The 22,912-nt window shown below is 40.1% G+C and overlaps 1 protein-coding gene across 2 annotated transcripts in view; it reads left to right on the top strand.

Moving 5' to 3' along the window:
- LOC128684224 (DNA helicase MCM9-like) overlaps window positions 1–22,912 on the top strand; it is a 259,723-nt gene that overhangs the window by 44,591 nt on the left and 192,220 nt on the right. For both annotated transcript variants that reach the window (XM_070094149.1, XM_070094144.1), the window contains exon 5: window positions 1,339–1,479. In XM_070094149.1, the coding sequence (XP_069950250.1) occupies window positions 1,339–1,479 (141 nt within the window). The remainder of the gene's footprint in view (window positions 1–1,338; window positions 1,480–22,912) is intronic.

Raw genomic sequence — 22,912 nt, 5'->3', positions numbered from 1 at the left:
TGGATGATTGATTGGGCAGTATTTCAGCTTTTGCAAGAAATTTGTTTAGGTGTTTTACAAAGTGCATACTTTATTCTGTACCATGTTATTCCTCCTTGCCTAATACATTTAACCCTTTGACTGTTTTGGTCGTACATATGCGTCTTACAAGCCAGTGTTTCGGACGTATATATACTCAATAATTCTAGCGGCTTCAAATCAAGCAGAAGGCTGGTAGGCCCACATGTGAGAGAATGGGTCTGTGTGGTCAGTGTACACTGTATAAAAAAATCCTGCAGCACGCAGTGCATAATGAAAAAAAAAACCTCCGACCATGTTTTTGGATTAAAACGCCGACTTTGAGGTGTATTTTTGTATAATAGTTATGGTTGTATTCTCGTTTTCTTGGTCTCTTTTGATACAATGGAAAACATATTACAGAAATAGAGATGATTTTGATTAGTTTCATGATGAAAACGACCTTGAAATTGAGCTCAAAGTAGCGGAAATGTTTGATTTTTACCACTGTTGAAGAGTAAGCAAATCACACCACATGTCCAATACACGTCAACTGGGGAGTCTAATATTCTTTCACTGCACTGATATTATTTATAACATTTTTATAATAATGCAGTAGTCTGCATTACAGAAAATCTTCTATTTTTTGTGTGAATAAAAGATCAAAATAGAAAGCAAGAGTAATATAAGAGGGGCCTGGAGATGGGACTAATGAACAGAGGATATGTTATTTTGGTGCAAAGAATGTCTGCATTGTTTATTCTGGACCCTATTTTGAAACTGGCATCTTTTTTAATTTGCGTGAAATTGGCCAAATTGCCAATTTCTGACCACTTTATTGGGTAATTGAATTCGGTAAATAGGCGGTTTCTTGTATTCAATTGATAGAAAAAATGGAGTTCTAAAGAAATAGCTATGAGTTTTGTCAACTGGAGCAATGGAATTGGCCGACAATAGGGCTCAAAGTCGACGAAATTGCTGATGCGTATTTATTGCCGAAATCGCTAACTTCATGGGAGCATAAGTTTTCGATAAAATTTCCTACTTTTGGTGTCATTACTACTGGGAAAAGATTCTCTATCATTTCAAGAGAAAAAATAATTTTTTTTTCCAAAAATTTTGTGACATAGAGTGACATTTTCAGAAATGGGCTTTCAACAGTCAAGGGTTAATTAGTCTGCCTTTCGTCATCAACACTGAACCTCTCCTCAAACTGTTCTCTCTGTCTTTCCAGTACGTCTTCCTCCCCATCTGACTTTTTCCATTTTTTTTTTCTTTTTTTTTTTTTTGACTGTCTAGCCCATTAAGTTAATGATATATTTTGTCTTTTCTCATTTTCAGGCAGATCACGACCAGTATTACCACCTGAATAAGCCAAATCGATGCCCAAACCCAGAAGCTTGTTACTCTACAAACTTCAGTCCTCTTGGGGCATCTTCACCTCCTATGCATACTAAAGACTACCAAGAGATCAAAATACAAGTATAGTACAATAAAATTATCTGTTACAATAAGGATATAAACCATTTATTTAGTCAGCTTTCTCTTATAGTTCGTAGCAGCAGTAGCAGTAGTAGGAGTCATAGTAGTAGAAGAAATTTGCAAGATGGGACAGGGATGGGAGAAGAATAATGAGAGGAGTGGTGTTGGTGGTAGTAGTAGTAGTGGTAGTCAAAGAAAAGTAGGGCTGTATAATTGTTCCAGTTTTGGTTTGCAGTACATAAATTGATTAATATAGAGATCAGAAAAATTTACATGAGGATCGGTTTTACTGGTAGTATTCATGAATTATAATGCAGCAACAATTAAGAGTAAGTTATATAAGGCAGAAAGAGAATAAAAGAGGTGTAAGAATTATAGGGAAATGAATCTACCAAGAATAACAGGTACAGTGTATGGTAGAATTATTATTGAAAGGGTTAGGGGTAAGACAAAGTAGGATTGCAAGGGAATAAGGAGGATTGAAGACTGGTAGGTAATGTGTAAACAAAGTGTTTACATTGAGCATATATTTTAGCATACATACAGAGGTACAAAAAAATACAGGTAAGAGCAGCATGCCAAAGCCACTTATATGCATAGCATTACGGGCAGGCTTAAAATTAACTTAAGATTAACTAAGCAATGATGAAATCAGTGATAAGACATTATTGTAAACAGATAACTATAAAGCACAAATGAGTATTACAAAGACAGGTCATATGGTTGCATGCATTGCTGTACATTCAGTCGAATGGAGTATTCTGTTAGGTAATGTATTTAACAAAATAACGAAGTTAGATTGGGTCATAGGTTTAACATTTGTGTGATATAATTGTGAGTAACATACAGGATATACAATTTATAAGGTTCAGTTATTCAGTATTTATTTGGTTTTGAGTGAGTAAGTGATCTTTGAGAAGAGACTTGAATTTATAAACAGGTAGTGTTTCTTTTATATTTACAGGTAATGAATTCCAGATTTTAGGGCCTTTTATGTGCATTGAGTTTTTGCATAGCGTGAGATGGACATACCTTTGTAACTTGCTCAGCTATCAAAACTTTGGAGTCCAGTCCCTGGACCAATTATGTACCTCTGTAATCTTTTGACTACCACCCACAGGATGGGTATGGGGTGCATAATAAACATATTAAACTAACTACTAGATGGACAGGACACGAGGAACATCAAAGAGTGATCTGTGCCTTGTGTTATGGTCATGTGTTCTGTTGAGGTTGGCAAGGAGATGTTTGAGGGGAGGGTTAATATCAGAGTTAAGTGTTCTATGTATGTAATAGGTGCAGCAATAAGTATGGATGTTTTGTATGGTGAGTAGGTTGAGTGTTTTGAATATTGGTGAAGTGTGCTGCCTGTAGTGAGAATTTGTTACCATTCTAACTGCAGCCTTTTGTTGGGTAATTAGTGGTCTGAGATGGTTAATTGTTGTTGAGCCCCATGCACAAATTCCATAGGTGAGATAGGGGTAAATAAGAGAGTGATAAAGGGCCAGGAGGGCTGACTGTGGAACATAGTACCGTATCTTCGATAGTATGCCTACAGTCTTGGAAATTTTTTTAGAAATTTGTTGTATATGTGTATGAAATTTGAGTCTATTATCAAGGTGGATTCCTAAGAATTTTCCCTCTGTTAGCTTTGTGATAGGTGATCTGTTTATCGTTATGTTAAGAGGTACATCTGTAGCTCTGTTACCAAACTGAATGAAGTAGGTTTTGTCAATGTTTAGTGTAAGTTTGTTAGTCCTCATCCAGGTAGATATTTTCTGTAATTCGGTGTTTACAGTATTGGCTAGCGTGACTGGGCTCGGGTGAGAGAAGATGTATGTAGTGTCATCTGCAAAAAGTGTGGGTTTGAGTAATTGCAAAGCATTTGGTAGGTCATTTATGTATAGGAGAAAGAGAAGAGGGCCAAGGACACTTCCCTGTGGGACACCAACTGTAATTGGTTGAGCGGAAAAGCTTGCCCCATTTGCGTACACATATTGGCTTCTGTTGCTGAGGTATGACTTGAGGTAGTTGAGGGAGTGCCCTCTAATACCATAGTGTGACAATTTTACGTGGAGCAAGTCATGGTCAACTGTATCAAAAGCTTTACGTAAGTCAATGAAGATCCCCAGTGGGACTTCTTTTTTCTCTATTGCAGTGTATATATGTTCTAGCATGTGTATAATAGCATCATTAGTATTATTATTAGGCCTGAATCCAAATTGGCAGGGGTTGAGAATGTTTTGGGAGATGAGGTAGGAGTAGATTCATTTATGAATTAATTTTTCGAAGATTTTTGAGAGAGGGTGTAAATTGGATATTGGCCTATAGTTATTCAACTTTGTTTGGTCTCCTCCTTTATGGATCGGGGTGACCCTTGCTATTTTGAGAGTTGTAGGGAAGGTGGAGGATTCAATGGATTTGTTAAAGAGTGTTGCAATGATTGGTGATAGTACTTGTGATACTTTTTTGTATATAAAGGGTGGTAAGGTATTTAAATCTCCTGCCTTGTTTTTTAGTGCGTTGATAATAAGGGAGACTTCGTGTGGGTTAGTCGGAGCTAGGAACAGTGTGTTCGGGTAGTTGCCAGTGAGGTAGTCATTTGGTGGGGTATCTGAGCTTGGGATTTTATTGGCAAGGTTTTGTCCTATAGTGGAGAAGAAATCATTGAGTCTGTTTGCTGTTTCTGTTGGTGGGAGTTGGGGTTCATCTGATTTTGCTAATTTTATTTTGCTATTTCGTGATATCTTTTTTGTTCCCAGAATTTCTGATAGGGTCTTCCAGGTCTTTTTTATATCACCTCGTAAGTTGGATAATCTGTTCTCATAATACAGTTTTTTTGCCCTACTTATCAGGCTGGTTAGGATTGACAAGTAACGTTTTGTTTGGTCTCTGGTTATGTGACCCATTCTGTACTGTTTTTCATATCGGTGTTTTGTATTTATGGATTTGAGAATGCTGGGTGTTAGCCAGGGACTGTTCAGTCTCTTAGCTGTCATCTGTTTAGTTTTTTTAGGGCAGTGCTTGTTATAGAGATATTGGGTCTTTTTTAGAAAATTATTAAAACATTCGTCAATATCTGTATAGATTTCTAGCTCAGTGTGCCAGTCAATGTTTGTTACTGCTGTTGTGAAGTTATTAATGGCTGCCTCATTGTGAAGTCTGAAGGTGACTTTAGTAGTGTCTTGGGGTATTTTACCAAGAGTTGTTATGAGGAAAGTAGGGTAGTGGTCTGTGGTATTATCTGTAATTATGCCTGATTTTAAAGGGGATATGGTGTTGGTCCAGATGTGGTCAAGTAGGGAAACACTAGTCTCCGTAACTCTTGTAGGTTTTGTTACTGTTGGTAGCAACATGCAGTTACTCATTGTGTTTGTGAATTCAGTAACGTGTGGGTCCTGGTCTTGCAGGAGATTTATATTGAAGTCACCTGAGAGTAGTAAGTGATCTTTGTTCATGCGTGCATCAGTTATCATACTTCCTAGGTTTTGACTAAATTGGCTAATGTTTGATTGTGGAACTCTGTAGATGTTTATCACTGTGAGAGGTTTTTGTAGGTATTTGGATTTGAATTTAGCTATTATATATTCCCCATGTTCATCCCTTGTGCAAGTATTAGTGATACATTCTAGTTGGTCTGAGTAGTATATAGCTGTGCCACCCCCTTGTTGGTCTGGCCTACAGTTGTGTATGGCTGTGTAACCAGGAATGGCATAGACATCTGTAGTATCAGGCTTTAGCCAGGTTTCAGTTAGTGTAATGATGGACATATTGGCATGCAAGGAATTTAGTAATGCTAGGAGGTCATCGTAATGCTTGCTTAAAGATCTGATATTGTAGTTAAAGATAGTTATGTGATAGTTATGTTATGTTATGTGAACAATATTTAAATAATTTACTCATTTATGGATGTAGTAACGGCATAAGATAGGGAAGAAATGTGGCAGATGTTGCAAATACTATATGGAATACTGTGGAATAAGTTGTAGGTTACCAAGAGCAGTAAAGAGTTCTTTCTGCAGATAGTGAGGCTTAGGTTAGGGTATGTGGGAGAGAGGGAGGAGGGGCACTATTTCCCAGTAAAAGTAAGGCTTAGGTAGGGATGTGTGTAAAGTCACCATGGTTGTTTAAGTTGTATTTATAAATGGAGTTGTAAAAGAAGTGAAACTTATTGTTTAGGAGAGGTGTGGGATTCAAAGATAATGCATCCTTGTTGCGACCCCTGAATGGGTCACAATGTATACAATGTATATTACCTGTTCATATAATTTTATATTGCTTAAATTTGTGATATTAGCTAAATCGTAAATATTTTGCTTTATATTATTATTTGACTTAGTTATATTATTAGGTAGGATGTAACATTTATATATTCAGTGCTCATAGTTCGAGTGTTAAGTAGCTGACAGCATTGTCTAACTACTGTAGCATTCACTCTGCTTGTATCGCTGCCGGCTTCTGTGTTGCTGGGCAGCAGCAGTCCTCGGAGAGTCACGTGATCAGAGTGGGGTGATCACACCTCACCAGGAGTGAGTGTCTGCCTGGCCTGTGACTTTTTGTCTGTTGGACATTGCTTCTAACAAGAGGTCCCTCTCCAGCTCTCCATTGCGGGCCCTTGTTGGAAGATCGTTTCTGTCACTTCCTTGTTGTTGGTTCTGTGTAACTCTATTCACAGAACATGGTCTAGACTTAGTGATTTTCGACGTTGTACTGAGGTTGTTTGTGGCATAGACACTCTGAGAAACTCAGGTCCTGAGCTGTAGCTTCTGACCTAATTTGTACTGGTATCTGTGCACTGTCACAGTCGGGGATTTTCTAATGCTGAACTTAGATTCAGTAGTATGGGAGTTTTGTGACTTTCGTGGAGGATCTGCAGATGGTCCCTACTTAGTGTCATTATATTATCTCCTTGTTCCTGATTATGTGTCGCTGCTGCTTGTTATATTGCTGTTCGGCTTAACAGTCGCTTTATTGTTCAAGCAAGCTGTTCTGATTGCCAGGTTGGTCAAGAAGTTAGTTTATGTGAGGACTTTTAGTCAGTCACTGGTTAAGTCTAGTCGAGTCTTGACGCATAGCGAACTACTTAGAGCACTTACACACATACACATAAACTTACTTGTATATACGTATTAGTATTATGTTATTAAATGCTAACAATGTACCAGACGGTACTTAAAAGCCATAAAGATGTGATATGTGCCTTCAGCACAATACTACTGTACACAAGAGAAGTGTAGGAACCTGTATCCTATATTATATTCAATTGATTACTATAATTTACTTTGATCTTATATGCCTAGACAACTTTATTGTTATTAATAAACTTATTAAATTTTAATTACTTTAGTTAGTAACCTACCAGTTGTAATCCTGAAGCACTATTGAATCTTACTAAATTCTAATGGATAATTGGACCAGGATACTGACTACTTGTTACAAAAACCCAGTAACAGGCTGGATGCTAGAAGGACAGTCCTTTCTAGTATTCACTGGAGATCTCTATGCTTATTAGATATCGCATTTTTTGTAACAATTCTATTTAAAGTGGGAGTTGTCACAGGTGGTCTTTGCTGATGACACAGTTCTTGCATCCTAGAAGTGGGTAATACAGTGCCTGCACTCTAAACACCTTCTTTCTCTAACATATCCCAACATCAGTGAAATATGTGAAAATTTCATATCCATATTCTCAATGTCATGAACATATGTAGAACAATATAATCTTATTCTCAATATCTGTAATCCTCCCAAACATTAAAACAATGACTGTGAATTAAACTTGATAAATGCCATATAGTATCAACTAATAGGATATTCAATTCTCTTGTATTCATTGTTACTCCTAAATTTATATTTACACTCACCTAAGAGACCATGTTCAAGATTACTCAAATTGTCAATTCCATATTAATCTCAAATTAGTCTTAAGTTTGTCAGAAATGCTCTGCATATTAAGGGGCTTTCTGCATACAAATGATGTAGTGGAAGTTTTAGCAGTAAAGGTTGAGAACCAAAACCTAGTCATTGTGGTAGTCTACAAGCCTCCGGATGCAACATCCCAGCAATTCCAGGAACAGCTGTTAAAAATTGACCACTGTCTGGAAAATCTTCCAGCTCCTGCACCCAACATCTTGCTCCTGGGAGATTTCAACTTAAGGCACCTAAAATGGAGGAATATAGCAAATAATATTGTTGCAGTAATAACACCAGGAGGCAGCTCTGATGAAAACAATTTAAACCAGCAAATAATAGAGCCTACTAGACTGGAGAATACACTAGACCTCATCTTCACTAACAATGATGATCTGATAAGAAATGTCACCATATCAAAAACAATATACTCAGATCACAACATAATTGAGGTTCAGACATGTATGCGTGGAGCCCCAGACCGACATAATGAGACTAGTCATGAGGGAGCATTCACCAAATTCAACTTCAATAACAAAAACATAAAGTGGGACCAAGTAAACCAAGTCCTAACCGATATAAGCTGGGAAGATATACTAAGCAACACAGACCCCAACTTATGCCTAGAACAGATTAACTTGGTGGCACTCGATGTATGCACAAGGCTTATTCCTCTAAGAAAAAGGAGGAGTAGATGTAAAATAGAAAGAGACAGGCGCTCCCTTTACAGGCGACGGAAAAGAATAACAGAGCGGCTAAAAGAGGTCAATATATCTGAAATGCGTAGGGAGACACTGGTCAGAGAAATAGCAAGCATCGAACTCAAGCTAAAGGAATCTTATAGGAGTCAGGAATCGCGGGAAGAACTAAAAGCCATAAATGAAATCGAAAGAAACCCAAAGTATTTCTTCTCCTATGCCAAATCAAAGTCGAGAACAACGTCCAGTATTGGGCCCCTACTTAAACAAGATGGGTCCTACACAGATGACAGCAAGGAAATGAGTGAGCTACTCAAGTCCCAATATGACTCAGTTTTTAGCAAGCCGCTAACCAGACTGAGAGTCGAAGATCAAAATTAATTTTTTATGAGAGAGCCACAAAATTTGGTTAACACAAGCCTATCCGATGTTATCCTGACGCCAAATGACTTCGAACAGGCGATAAATGACATGCCCATGCACTCTGCCCCAGGGCCAGACTCATGGAACTCCGTGTTCATCAAGAACTGCAAGAAACCCCTATCACGAGCCATTTCCATCCTATGGAGAGGGAGCATGGACACGGGGGTCGTCCCACAGTTACTAAAAACAACAGACATAGCCCCACTCCACAAAGGGGGCAGTAAAGCAACAGCAAAGAACTACAGACCGATAGCACTAACATACTATATCATAAAAATCTTTGAAAGGGTCCTAAGAAGCAAGATCACCACCCATCTAGTAACCCATCAGTTACACAACCCAGGGCAACATGGGTTTAGAACAGGTCGCTCCTGTCTGTCTCAACTATTGGATCACTACGACAAGGTCCTAAATGCACTAGAAGACAAAAAGAATGCAGATGTAATATGTACAGACTTTGCAAAAGCCTTCGATAAGTGTGATCATGGCGTAATAGCGCACAAAATGCGTGCTAAAGGAATAACAGGAAAAGTCGGTCGATGGTTCTATAATTTCCTTACTAACAGAACACAGAGAGTAGTCATCAACAGAGTAAAGTCCGAGGCAGCTACGGTGAAAAGCTCTGTTCCACAAGGCACAGTACTCGCTCCCATCTTGTTCCTCATCCTCATATCCAACATAGACAAGGATGTCAGCCACAGCACCGTGTCTTCCTTTGCAGATGACACCCGAATCTGCATGACAGTGTCTTCCATTGCAGACACTGCAAGGCTCCAGGCGGACATCAATCGAATCTTTCAGTGGGCTGCAGAAAACAATATGAAGTTCAACGATGAGAAATTTCAATTACTCAGATATGGTAAACACGAGGAAATTAAATCTTCATCAGAGTACAAAACAAATTCTGGCCACAAAATAGAGCGAAACACCAACGTCAAAGACCTGGGAGTGATCATGTCGGAGGATCTCACCTTCAAGGACCATAACATTGTATCAATCGCATCTGCTAGAAAAATGACAGGATGGATACTGAGAACCTTCAAAACTAGAGAGGCCAAGCCCATGATGACACTCTTCAGGTCACTTGTTCTATCTAGGCTGGAATATTGCTGCACACTAACAGCACCTTTCAAGGCAGGTGAAATTGCTGACCTAGAAAATGTACAGAGAACCTTCACGGCGCGCATAACGGAGATAAAACACCTCAATTACTGTGAGCGCTTGAGGTTCCTAAAACTGTATTCCCTGGAATGCAGGCGGGAGAGATACATGATTATACAGTGGACCCCCGCATACCCTTGGCCTTACATAACGTTAAATCCGCATACCGATACATTTTATCGATAAGATTTTGCATCGCATACCGCTAAAAAACCCGCTCAACGCTGTTCGTCCGAGACGCGTCTAATGTGTGGCCTTAGCCAGCCTCACATGTTCCGCCGGTGGCATTGTTTACCAGCCAGCCTCCGCGGTAACATCCAAGCATACAATCGGAACATTTCGTATTATTACAGTGTTTTTGGTGATTTTATCTGCAAAATAAGTGACCATGGGCCCCAAGAAAGCTTCTAGTGCCAACCCTACAGGAATAAGGGTGAGAATTACTATAGAGATGAAGAAAGAGTTCATTGATAAGTATGAAAGTGGAGTGCGTGTCTCCGAGCTGGCCAGGTTGTATAATAAACCCCAGTCAACAATCGCTACTATTGTGGGCAACAAAAAGGCAATCAAGGAAGCTGTTCTTGCCAAAAGTTCAACTGTGTTTTTGAAACAGAGATCGCAAATGATGGAAGATGTTGAGAGACTCTTATTGGTGTGGATAAATGAAAAACAGATAGCAGGAGATAGCATCTCTCAAGTGATCATAAGTGAAAAGGCTAGGAAGTTGCATCAGGATTTAATTAAAAAAATGCCTGCAACAAGTGATGATGTGAGTGAATTTAAGGCCAGCAAAGGTTGGTTTGAGAGATTTAAGAAGCGTAGTGGCATACATAGTGTGATAAGGCATGGTGAGGCTGCCAGTTCGGACCACAAAGCAGCTGAAAAATATGTGCAGGAATTCAAGGAGTACATTGACAGTGAAGGACTGAAACATGAACAAGTGTTTAATTGTGATGAAACAGGCCTCTTTTGGAAGAAAATGCCAAGCAGGACCTACATTACTCAGGAGGAAAAGGCACTCCCAGGACATAAGCCTATGAAAGACAGGCTTACTCTGTTGATGTGTTCCAATGCTAGTGGTGATTGCAAAGTGAAGCCTTTATTAGTGTATCACCCAGAAACTTCCAGAGCGTTCAGGCAAAAGAATATCCTCAAGGCTAATTTGTGTGTGCTGTGTAGGGCAAACAGTAAGGCATGGGTCACTAGGGACTTTTTCTATGACTGGTTACACCATGCATTTGCCCCCAATGTGAAAGATTACCTAACTGAAAAGAAATTAGACCTTAAGTGCCTCCTGGTGTTAGACAATGCCCCTGGTCATCCTACAGACGTGGCAGAGCGACTTTATGGAGACATGAAGTTCATTAAGGTGAAGTTTTTGCCTCCTAATACCACTCCTCTCCTGCAGCCCATGGACCAGCAGGTTATTGCAAACTTCAAAAAACTGTACACAAAAGCTCTGTTTGAAAGGTGCTTTGTAGTGACCTCAGAAACTCAACTGACTCTAAGAGAGTTTTGGAGTGATCACTTTAATATCCTCAATTGTGTAAACCTTATAGGTAAGGCTTGGGAGGGAGTGACTAAGAGGACCTTGAACTCTGCTTGGAAGAAACTGTGGCCAGAATGTGTAGACAAAAGGGATTTTGAAGGATTTGAGGCTAACCCTGAGAGGAGTATGCCAATTGAGGAATCAGTTGTGGCATTGGGGAAGTCCTTGGGGTTGGAGGTTAGTGGGGATGATGTGGAAGAGTTGGTGGAGGAGGACAATGAAGAACTAACCACTGATGAGCTGATAGATCAGCTTCAACAGCAAGAGGCCAGACCTGAGGAAACTGGTTTGGAGGAGGGGAGAGAGAAATTGAAGAAGTTGCCTACTACAAAGATTAAGGAAATCTGTGCAATGTGGCTGAAAGTGCAAACCTTTATGGATGAAAATCACCCTCACACAGCTATTGCAAGCCGTGTTGGTGACTATTACACTGACAATATTGTGAAACACTTTAGGGAAGTCATAAAGGAACGAGAGGTACAGGCCACTCTGGACAGATATGTTGTGCGACAGAAGTCCAGTGACTCTGAAGCTGGTCCTAGTGGCATTAAAAGAAGAAGGGAAGTAACCCCGGAAAAGGACTTGACACCTCAAGTCTTAATGGAAGGGGATTCCCCTTCTAAACATTAAGACTCTCTCCTCCTCCCATCCCATCAGTCATCACCAGATCTTCAATAAAGGTAAGTGTCATGTAATTGTGCATGCCTTTTTCAGTTTGTATGTATTAAAATTAATATTTCATGTGGTAAAAATGTTTTTTTTCATACTTTGGGGTGTCTTGCACGGATTAATTTGATTTCCATTATTTCTTATGGGGAAAATTCATCCGCATAACGATAATTTCGCATAACAATGAGCTCTCATGAACGGATTAATATCGTTATGCGGGGGTCCACTGTATACACCTGGAAAATCCTAGAGGGACTAGTACCGAACTTGCACACGAAAATCACTCACTACGAAAGCAAAAGACTTGGCAGACGATGTAACATCCCCCCAATGAAAAGCAGGGGTGTCACTAGCACGTTAAGAGACCATACAATAAGTGTCAGGGGCCCGAGACTGTTCAACTGCCTCCCAGCATACATAAGGGGGATTACCAACAGACCCCTGGCAGTCTTCAAGCTGGCACTGGACAAGCACCTAAAGTCGGTTCCTGATCAGCCGGGCTGTGGCTCGTATGTTGGTTTGCGTGCAGCCAGCAGCAACAGCCTGGTTGATCAGGCTCTGATCCACCAGGAGGCCTGGTCACAGACCGGGCCGCGGGGGCGTTGACCCCTGGAACTCTCTCCAGGTAAACTCCAGGTAAATACACACTTAAATGTCATTCTTTTTTATACAAACATTGTATGATGCTGAAATAAAGTAATTTTTTTTTTTTAAGACACATTCCGTCTACCACCAAGGCAGGGTGACCTGGAAAAGAAGAAACCCCTTCATCATCATTTACTCCACCACTGTCTTGCTAGAGGTGTGCCTACACTACAGTTATAAAACTGCAACTTATCACACCTCTCCTTCAGAGTGTAGGCACTGTACTTCCCACCTCCAGGACTCAAGTCCGGCCTGCCAGTTTCCCTGAATCCCTTCATAAATGTTACCTTGCTCACACTCCAACAGCATGTCAAGTCCTAAAAACCATATGTCTCCACTTGCTCCTATCTGACACGCTCATTCATACTTGCTGGATGTCCAAGCCCCTCACACTCAAAAACCTTCTTTACCCCCTCCCTTCCTGAAATAAATTATTATTATTATTATTATTATTATTATTATTATTATTATTATTATTATTATTATTATTATTATTATTATCATTATTATTATTATAATGGTGAGGATACTACAGCTCAAAGGCCATCTACACTGTGATGTCAGTACATTTCTGGCAAGGCAATGATTGAATGAATGATGGTGAATGTTTTTCTTTTTTGGGGGGACAGCCACCTTACCTCAGTGGGAGACAGCCAGTGTGTTAAAAAGTGTAATTTTAAAATATGATGCTAATAACTGAAGGTAATAAATTGTAATTATAGTAATTTTATGGAGGGTAATGTACAAAAAAAGCAGAATAATACAGTAAAATAAGATAATGTTCTGTTCACAAAATGAATATTGAACAGGATCAGAGTTATTCATTTAAGTAAAATAATATGATAACTAACAAATTGAATAAAACATTTATTAATACATATGAAAACAGTTACCAAGTAAGAAGTGAACACTCTCCCATGCATCTGGTATCTTTGCAAGATTCTATGATTGGTCATAATTCAAATTTATGCAGTTGACAATGTGGATGATTGATTGGGCAGTATTTCAGCTTTTGCAAGAAATTTGTTTAGGTGTTTTACAAAGTGCATACTTAATTCTGTACCATGTTATTCCTCCTTGCCTAATACATTTAACCCTTTGACTGTTTTGGTCGTACATATGCGTCTTACAAGCCAGTGTTTAGGACGTATATATACTCAATAATTCTAGCGGCTTCAAATCAAGCAGAAGGCTGGTAGGCCCACATGTGAGAGAATGGGTCTGTGTGGTCAGTGTACACTGTATAAAAAAATCCTGCAGCATGCAGTGCATAATGAAAAAAAAAACCTCCGACCATGTTTTTGGATTAAAACGCCGACTTTGAGGTGTATTTTTGTATAATAGTTATGGTTGTATTCTCGTTTTCTTGGTCTCTTTTGATACAATGGAAAACATATTACAGAAATAGAGATGATTTTGATTAGTTTCATGATGAAAACGACCTTGAAATTGAGCTCAAAGTAGCGGAAATGTTTGATTTTTACCACTGTTGAAGAGTAAGCAAATCACACCACACGCCCAATACACGCCAACTGGGAGTCTAATATTCTTTTACTGCACTGATATTATTTATAATATTTTTATAATAATGCAGTAGTCTGCATTACAGAAAATCTTCTATTTTTTGTGTGAATAAAAGATCAAAATAGAAAGCAAGAGTAATATAAGAGGGCCTGGAGAGGGGACAATGAACAGAGGATATGTTTTTTTGGTGCAAAGAATGTCTGCATTGTTTATTCTGGACCCTTTTTTAAAATCATTTTTTTTAATTTTGAAATTGGCCTTGCCAATTTCGACCTTTTATTGGGAATTGAATTTGAAAAGGCTTTTTCTTGTATTCAATTGTAAAAAAAAATGGATTTTAAAGAAATAGCTATGAGTTTTTTTGAGAATGGAATTTAAATAGGGCCAAAGTGGGAAAAATTGGTTTGGGTTTTTAAACCCCTTAACTTCATGGGATAAGGATAAAATTTCCTACTTTTGGTGTCATTACTATGGGAAAGATTTCTATCATTTCAAGAGAAAAAAAATTTTTTTTTTCCAAAAAATTTTGTGACATAGAGGACATTTTCAGAAATGGGCCAACAGTAAAATTAATTAGTCTCCCTTTTATCAACACAAACCTCCCCCAAACTTTTCTCTTTCTTCCACCCGCCTTCCCCCCCATCTGACTTTTTCCTTTTTTTTTTTTTTTTTTTTACTGTCACCCAAAAGAATGATATATTTTGTCTTTTCTCATTTTCAGGCAGATCACGACCAGTATTACCACCTGAAAAAGCGTCGATCCCCAAAACCCCGGGCTTGTTACCTAAATTTCAGTCCTTTGGGCTTTTTCACCTCCTATGCATACAAAGACTACCAAGAGATCAAAATACGTTAGTACAATAAAATTATTGTTACAAAAGGATATAAACCATTTATTTAGTCAGCTTTTTCCTTATAGTTCTCAGTTTTAAATTTTTACTTTTTTTTTGAGAAATTATCACCCATATTTAGGGGAGAGTTAGAGAGTTAAAAGGAAGGGATAGCAGTAATGTTGAATGATCAAGGAAGGAGAAACGAATATGAATTTTAAATTCAAAAATTATGTGGATTAAAGAAAATTGGATGGAATGGGTCATAATAAACTTTTTGATGGAGAAGAGAGGAATGCAGAGGAGAGAGAGAGATTTTGGGAGATGTTATGAATGTATAGGAGCCCTTTTAACCAAGTGGGGAGTAATTTGGGGAGGGGGCCTGAAAAATAAAAACTTTTAGAGGGGTGGAGGTAAGTTTGGGGGAGGTAATGATAATGGGAGCCCTTTTATTGAACTTTGTATAGAAAGTATACACGATATGATGTAGGGCGAAATGACAGTAGTTTGTTGGATTATGTATTGGTAGATAAAAGACTGTTGAGTAGACTTCAGGATGCACATGTTTATAGAGGGGCCACAGATATATCAGATCACTTTCTAGTTGTAGCTACACTGAGAGTAAAAGGTAGATGGGATACAAGGAGAATAGAAGCATCAGGGAAGAGAGAGGTGAAGGTTTATAAACTAAAAGAGGAGGCAGTTAGGGTAAGATATAAACAGCTATTGGAGGATAGATGGGCTAATGAGAGCATAGGCAATGGGGTCGAAGAGGTATGGGGTAGGTTTAAAAATGTAGTGTTAGAGTGTTCAGCAGAAGTTTGTGGTTACAGGAAAGTGGGTGCAGGAGGGAAGAGGAGCGATTGGTGGAATGATGATGTAAAGAGAGTAGTAAGGGAGAAAAAGTTAGCATATGAGAAGTTTTTACAAAGTAGAAGTGATGCAAGGAGGGAAGAGTATATGGAGAAAAAGAGAGAGGTTAAGAGAGTGGTGAAGCAATGTAAAAAGAGAGCAAATGAGAGAGTGGGTGAGATGTTATCAACAAATTTTGTTGAAAATAAGAAAAAGTTTTGGAGTGAGATTAACAAGTTAAGAAAGCCTAGAGAACAAATGGATTTGTCAGTTAAAAATAGGAGAGGAGAGTTATTAAATGGAGAGTTAGAGGTATTGGGAAGATGGAAGGAATATTTTGAGGAATTGTTAAATGTTGATGAAGATAGGGAAGCTGTGATTTCGTGTATAGGGCAAGGAGGAATAACATCTTGTAGGAGTGAGGAAGAGCCAGTTGTGAGTGTGGGGGAAGTTCGTGAGGCAGTAGGTAAAATGAAAGGGGGTAAGGCAGCCGGGATTGATGGGATAAAGATAGAAATGTTAAAAGCAGGTGGGGATATAGTTTTGGAGTGGTTGGTGCAATTATTTAATAAATGTATGGAAGAGGGTAAGGTACCTAGGGATTGGCAGAGAGCATGCATAGTTCCTTTGTATAAAGGCAAAGGGGATAAAAGAGAGTGCAAAAATTATAGGGGGATAAGTCTGTTGAGTATACCTGGTAAAGTGTATGGTAGAGTTATTATTGAAAGAATTAAGAGTAAGACGGAGAATAGGATAGCAGATGAACAAGGAGGCTTTAGGAAAGGTAGGGGGTGTGTGGACCAGGTGTTTACAGTGAAACATATAAGTGAACAGTATTTAGATAAGGCTAAAGAGGTCTTTGTGGCATTTATGGATTTGGAAAAGGCGTATGACAGGGTGGATAGGGGGGCAATGTGGCAGATGTTGCAGGTGTATGGTGTAGGAGGTAGGTTACTGAAAGCAGTGAAGAGTTTTTACGAGGATAGTGAGGCTCAAGTTAGAGTATGTAGGAAAGAGGGAAATTATTTCCCAGTAAAAGTAGGCCTTAGACAAGGATGTGTGATGTCACCGTGGTTGTTTAATATATTTATAGATGGGGTTGTAAGAGAAGTAAATGCGAGGGTCTTGGCAAGAGGCGTGGAGTTAAAAGATAAAGAATCACACATAAAGTGGGAGTTGTCACAGTTGCTCTTTGCTGATGACACTGTGCTCTTGGGAGATTCTGAAGAGAAGTTGCAGAGATTGGTGGATGAATTTGGTAGGGTGTGCAAAAGAAGAAAATTAAAAGTGAATACAGGAAAGAGTAAGGTTATGAGGATAACAAAAAGATTAGGTGATGAAAGATTGAATATCAGATTGGAGGGAGAGAGTATGGAGGAGGTGAATGTATTCAGATATTTGGGAGTGGACGTGTCAGCGGATGGGTCTATGAAAGATGAGGTGAATCATAGAATTGATGAGGGAAAAAGGGTGAGTGGTGCACTTAGGAGTCTGTGGAGACAAAGAACTTTGTCCTTGGAGGCAAAGAGGGGAATGTATGAGAGTATAGTTTTACCAACGCTCTTATATGGGTGTGAAGCATGGGTGATGAATGTTGCAGCGAGGAGAAGGCTGGAGGCAGTGGAGATGTCATGTCTGAGGGCAATGTGTGGTGTGAATATAATGCAGAGAATTCGTAGTTTGGAAGTTAGGAGGAGGTGCGGGATTACCAAAACTGTTGTCCAGAGGGCTGAGGAAGGGTTGTTGAGGTGGTTCGGACATGTAGAGAGAATGGAGCGAAACAGAATGACTTCAAGAGTGTATCAGTCTGTAGTGGAAGGAAGGCGGGGTAGGGGTCGGCCTAGGAAAGGTTGGAGGGAGGGGGTAAAGGAGGTTTTGTGTGCGAGGGGCTTGGACTTCCAGCAGGCATGCGTGAGCGTGTTTGATAGGAGTGAATGGAGACAAATGGTTTTTAATACTTGACGTGCTGTTGGAGTGTGAGCAAAGTAACATTTATGAAGGGATTCAGGGAAACCGGCAGGCCGGACTTGAGTCCTGGAGATGGGAAGTACAGTGCCTGCACTCTGAAGGAGGGGTGTTAATGTTGCAGTTTAAAAACTGTAGTGTAAAGCACCCTTCTGGCAAGACAGTGATGGAGTGAATGATGGTGAAAGTTTTTCTTTTTCGGGCCACCCTGCCTTGGTGGGAATCGGCCAGTGTGATAATAAATAAATAAAAATTAGGGTCAGTACTTACAGAGATATGAGGCCGAGAAGTTGGCACTGGATGCTCACATGACAGCAACATGGAGTCCTGCTGCTTGCAGAAGTGTTGCCGATATACCAGTGGGTTATGGCCGGTGTGCTGAAAGAAATCTTTCAGCACGCCGGCCATAACCCACTGAGGCAGGGTGGCCCAAAAGGAAAAACGAAAGTTTCTCCTTTTACATTTAGTAATATATACAGGAGAAGAGGTTACTAGCCCCTTGCTCCCGGCATTTTAGTCGCCTCTTACAACACGCATGGCTTACGGAGGAAGAATTCTGTTCCACTTCCCCATGGAGATAAGAGGAAATAAACAAGAATAAGAACTAGAAAGAAAATAGAAGAAAACCCAGAGGGGTGTGTATATATATGCTTGTACATGTATGTGTAGTGTGACCTAAGTGTAAGTAGAAGTAGCAAGACGTACCTGAAATCTTGCATGTTCATGAGACAGAAAAAAAGGACACCAGCAATCCTACCATCATGTAAAACAATTACAGGCTTTCGTTTTACACTCACTTGGCAGGATGGTAGTACCTCCCTGGGCGGTTGCTGTCTACCAACCTACTACCTAGGATTTTTCATATTATTTTATATAATTTTTATGTTCTGATAATTACAATTTATAGTAGTTCTTGTCATTTCATAGCCAATCTTTGTTCTGACACTAGTATTAGGTACTGAAATTGTACTCACATTGTCACAAACACACTGACAGGTGGACATTTACACCAGCCTTGGTTATTTACTATTGTCTTGGAATATATACAAAGTATTTATAGGTCCCAACAATGTTTTGGATATGTGGAATTATATAATAATAATAATTATAAGGAGAAGGAGGAAGAGGAGGAGAAGGAGGAAGAGGAGGAGAAGGAGGAGGAGAAGGGGGAGAAGGAGGAGGAGGAGGAGGAGAAGGAGGAGAAGGAGGAGGTGAAGGACGAGGAGAAGGACGAGGTGAAGGAGGAGAAGTAGGAGGATGATGAGGAGGAGGAGGAGATGGAGGAGGAGAAGGAGGAGGAGAAGAAGGACTAGAAGGAGGAGGAGGAGAAGGAGGAGGAGAAGGGGGAGGAGAAGGAAAAGGAGGAGAAGGAGGAGGAGGAGAAGGAGGAGGAGGAGGAGGAGGAGAAGGAGGAGGAGGAGAAGGAGGAGGAGGAGGAGAAGGAGGAGGAGAAGGAGGAGAAGGAGGAGGAGGAGAAGGAGGAGGAGGAGAAGGAGGAGAAGGAGGAGAAGGAGGAGAAGGAGGAGAAGGAGGAGGAGGAGAAGTAGGAGGAGGAGAAGGAGGAGGAGGAGAAGGAGAGGAGGAGGAAGGAGGAGGAGAAGGAGGAGTAGGAGTAGGAGGAGAAGGAGTAGGAGGAGTAGGAGAAGGAGGAGAAGGAGAAGGAGAAGGAGGAGGAGGAGGAGAAGAAGAAGGAGGAGGAGAAGGAGAAGGAGGAGGAGTAGAAGAGAAGGAGGAGAAGGAGAAGAGGAAGGAGGAGAAGGAGGAGGAGGAGAAGGAGGAGGAGGAGGAGGAGGAGAAGGAGGAGGAGGAGAATGAGGAGAAGGAGGAGAAGGAGAAGGAGGAGGAAGATGAGGAGGAGGAGGAGAAGGAGGAGGAGAAGAAGGACTAGAAGGAGGAGGAGGAGAAGGAGAAGGAGGAGGAGAAGGAGGAGGAGAAGGAGGAGGAGGAGGAGAAGGAGAAGAAGGAGGAAGGAGGAGGAGGAGGAGAAGAAAGGAAGGACGAGAAGGAGGAGAAGAAAGGAAGGACGAGAAGGAGGAGAAGAAGGGAAGTAGGAGGAGGAGGAGGAGAAGGGAAGGAGGAGGAGGAAAAGGGAAGGAGGAGGAGGAGGGGGAAGAGAAGGAGGAGGAAGAGGAGGAGAAGGAGAGGAGGAGGAGAAGAGGAGAGGAGGAGAGAGAAGAAGGAGGAGAAGGAGGAGGAGGAGAAGGAGGAGGAGGAGAAGGAGAAGGAGGAGAAGGAGGAGGAGAAGGAGGAGGAGGAGGAGGAGAAGGAGGAGAAAGAGGAGGAGGAGAAGGAGGAGGAGGAGAAGGAGGAGAAGGAGAAGGAGGAGAAGGAGGAGGAGGAGGAGAAGGAGGAGAAAGAGGAGAAGCAGGAGGAGGAGGAGAAGGAGGAGAAGGAGGAGGAGGAGGAGGAGGAGGAGAAAAAGGAGGAGGAGAAGGAGGAGGAGGAGGAGGAGGAGAAGGAGAAGGAGGAGATGGAGAAGGAGGAGGAGGAGGAGGAGGAGAAGGAGGACGAGGAGAAGGAGGAGGAGGAGGAGAATACATAATAATAATAATAATAATAATAATAATAGGTAATAATAAGTTGCCTTGAAGCATGAAAAACAAAGTCCACCCCTGACAGTGACATGATAAGATGAGATAACATCTGATAAGAGTTGATTTTTGATGAGCATACACAAAGGTTGGGGAGGGTGCAGCAGATAAGAAAAGATTAGAGGTGACATTTGATGAGCATCGCCCTCGCTTTGTTTTTTGCTTTGTTTTCGCTGGTACACAAACGTGTCTGTCTATTTGTCTGTCTGTCAAGCTCCCTGTCTATCTGTCTATCCACCTAGCTCTCTGTCTCAGAGAGAGCCACAACACTGTGTCATCATGTTTACTCACATCTTCAAGCAGAGTATAGCATTGTCTGGATTTTTTGGGTTATCCTAGGTAATTTATACTATGTATACTTGTATTTATGTGTACCTGTGAGACAGAGATAGACATAGACAGATTGAAAGAGATAGACAGAGACAGACACAGATAAACAGACAGATAGACAGAAACTGATAGAGACAGATAGACATAGACAGAGACAGACCCCTAAACTTGGAGTTAACATCATTTTCCTCTTAAAAGAGGAGTGTTAATATGACATTACATCAGTGAATCCTTGGTGTTTGTCGCACTGTTTGATCTAGCTGGGGCTCAATTTAACTGGCGCTCCCACAATGTACTAAGTGGTCCCAGATTTTTTTAATACTGCGCACACCAAGTGTTAAGACCTATTCTATGCTGACCAGGCATCTCAGGCCAATTGTGCCAAATTTGGAAGCAGGAAAATTAAAACATATATATATGCTTGGAGCGCTACGCGAGTGAACGTATATATATGTTTGAACCGTTTAAGGGTTAACAAGCTTTGGGTCAGTTGGTTATGTAACTAATTAACAAAGTTCATTGTTTACATAATTGTCTGTTATTATCTTATTTTTCAACATGCTGGTCATCTCCTATTGAGGCAGAATGGCTCAAAAAAGAAAACTTTATAAATTTTTTTTAATTTAGTATTATTTATTTATTTATTTATTTATTAACAATTTGAGCACACATACAGAGGTACAAAAAAATACAGATAAGAGCAGCATGCCAAAGCCACTTATACTATGCATAGCATTACGGGCTGGCTTAAAATTAACTTAAGATTAACTAAGCAATGATGAAATCAGTGATAAAACATTAATGTAAACAGATTACTATAAAGCACAAGTGAGTATTACAAAGACAGGTCATATGGTTGCATGCATTGTTGTACATTCAGTCGTATGAAGTATTCTGTTAGGTAGTGTATTTAAAAAATAATAAAGTTAGATTCGGTTTTAGGTTTAACATTTATGTGATATAATTGTGAGAAACATTTAAGATATACAATTTATAAGGTTCAGTTATTCAGTATTTATTTGGTTTTGGGTGAGTAAGTGATCTTTGAGAAGAGACTTGAATTTATAAACAGGTAGTGTTTCTTTTATATTTACAGGTAATGAATTCCAGATTTTAGGGCCTTTTATGTGCATTGAGTTTTTGCATAGTGTGAGATGGACACGAGGAACATCAAAGAGTGATCTGTGCCTTGTGTTATGGTCATGTGTTCTGTTGAGGTTGGCAAGGAGATGTTTGAGGGGAGGGTTAATATCAGAGTTAAGTGTTCTATGTATGTAATAGGTGCAGTAATAAGTATGGATGTTTTGTATGGTGAGTAGGTTTAGTGTATTGAATATTGGTGGAGTGTGCTGCCTGTAGTGAGAATTTGTTATCATTCTAACTGCAGCCTTTTGTTGGGTAATTAGTGGTCTGAGATGGTTAATTGTTGTTGAGCCCCATGCACAAATTCCATAGGTGAGATAGGGGTAAATAAGAGAGTGATATAGGGCCAGGAGGGCTGACTGTGGAACATAGTACCGTATCTTCGATAGTATGCCTACAGTCTTGGAAATTTTCTTAGAAATTTGTTGTATATGTGTATGAAATTTGAGTCTATTATCAAGGTGGATTCCTAAGAATTTTCCCTCTGTTAGCTTTGTGATAGGTGATCCGTTTATCATTATGTTAAGAGGGACATCTGTAGCTCTGTTACCAAACTGAATGAAGTAGGTTTTGTCAATGTTTAGTGTAAGTTTGTTAGTCCTCATCCAGGTAGATATTTTCTGTAATTCGGTATTTACAGTATTGGCTAGCGTGACTGGGCTCGGGTGAGAGAAGACGTATGTAGTGTCATCTGCAAATAGTGTGGGTTTGAGTAATTGCGAAGCATTTGGAAGGTCATTTATGTATAGGAGAAAGAGAAGAGGGCCAAGGACACTTCCCTGTGGGACACCAACTGTAATTGGTTGCGCAGAAGAGTTTGCCCCATTTGCGTACACATATTGGCTTCTGTTGCTGAGGTATGACTTGAGGTAGTTGAGGGAGTGCCCTCTTATACCATAGTGTGACAATTTTACGTGGAGCAAGTCATGGTCAACTGTATCAAAAGCTTTACGTAAGTCAATGAAGATCCCCAGTGGGACTTCTTTTTTCTCTATTGCAGTGTATATATGTTCTAGCATGTGTATAATAGCATCATTAGTATTTTTATTAGGCCTGAATCCAAATTGGCAGGGGTTGAGTATGTTTTGGGAGATAAGGTAGGAGTAGATTCGTTTATGAATTAATTTTTCGAAGATTTTTGAG

Source organism: Cherax quadricarinatus, chromosome 4, assembly GCF_038502225.1.
Source record: "Cherax quadricarinatus isolate ZL_2023a chromosome 4, ASM3850222v1, whole genome shotgun sequence".
Taxonomy (NCBI): domain Eukaryota; kingdom Metazoa; phylum Arthropoda; class Malacostraca; order Decapoda; family Parastacidae; genus Cherax; species Cherax quadricarinatus.
This window is presented reverse-complemented; position numbering and strand designations above follow the sequence as displayed.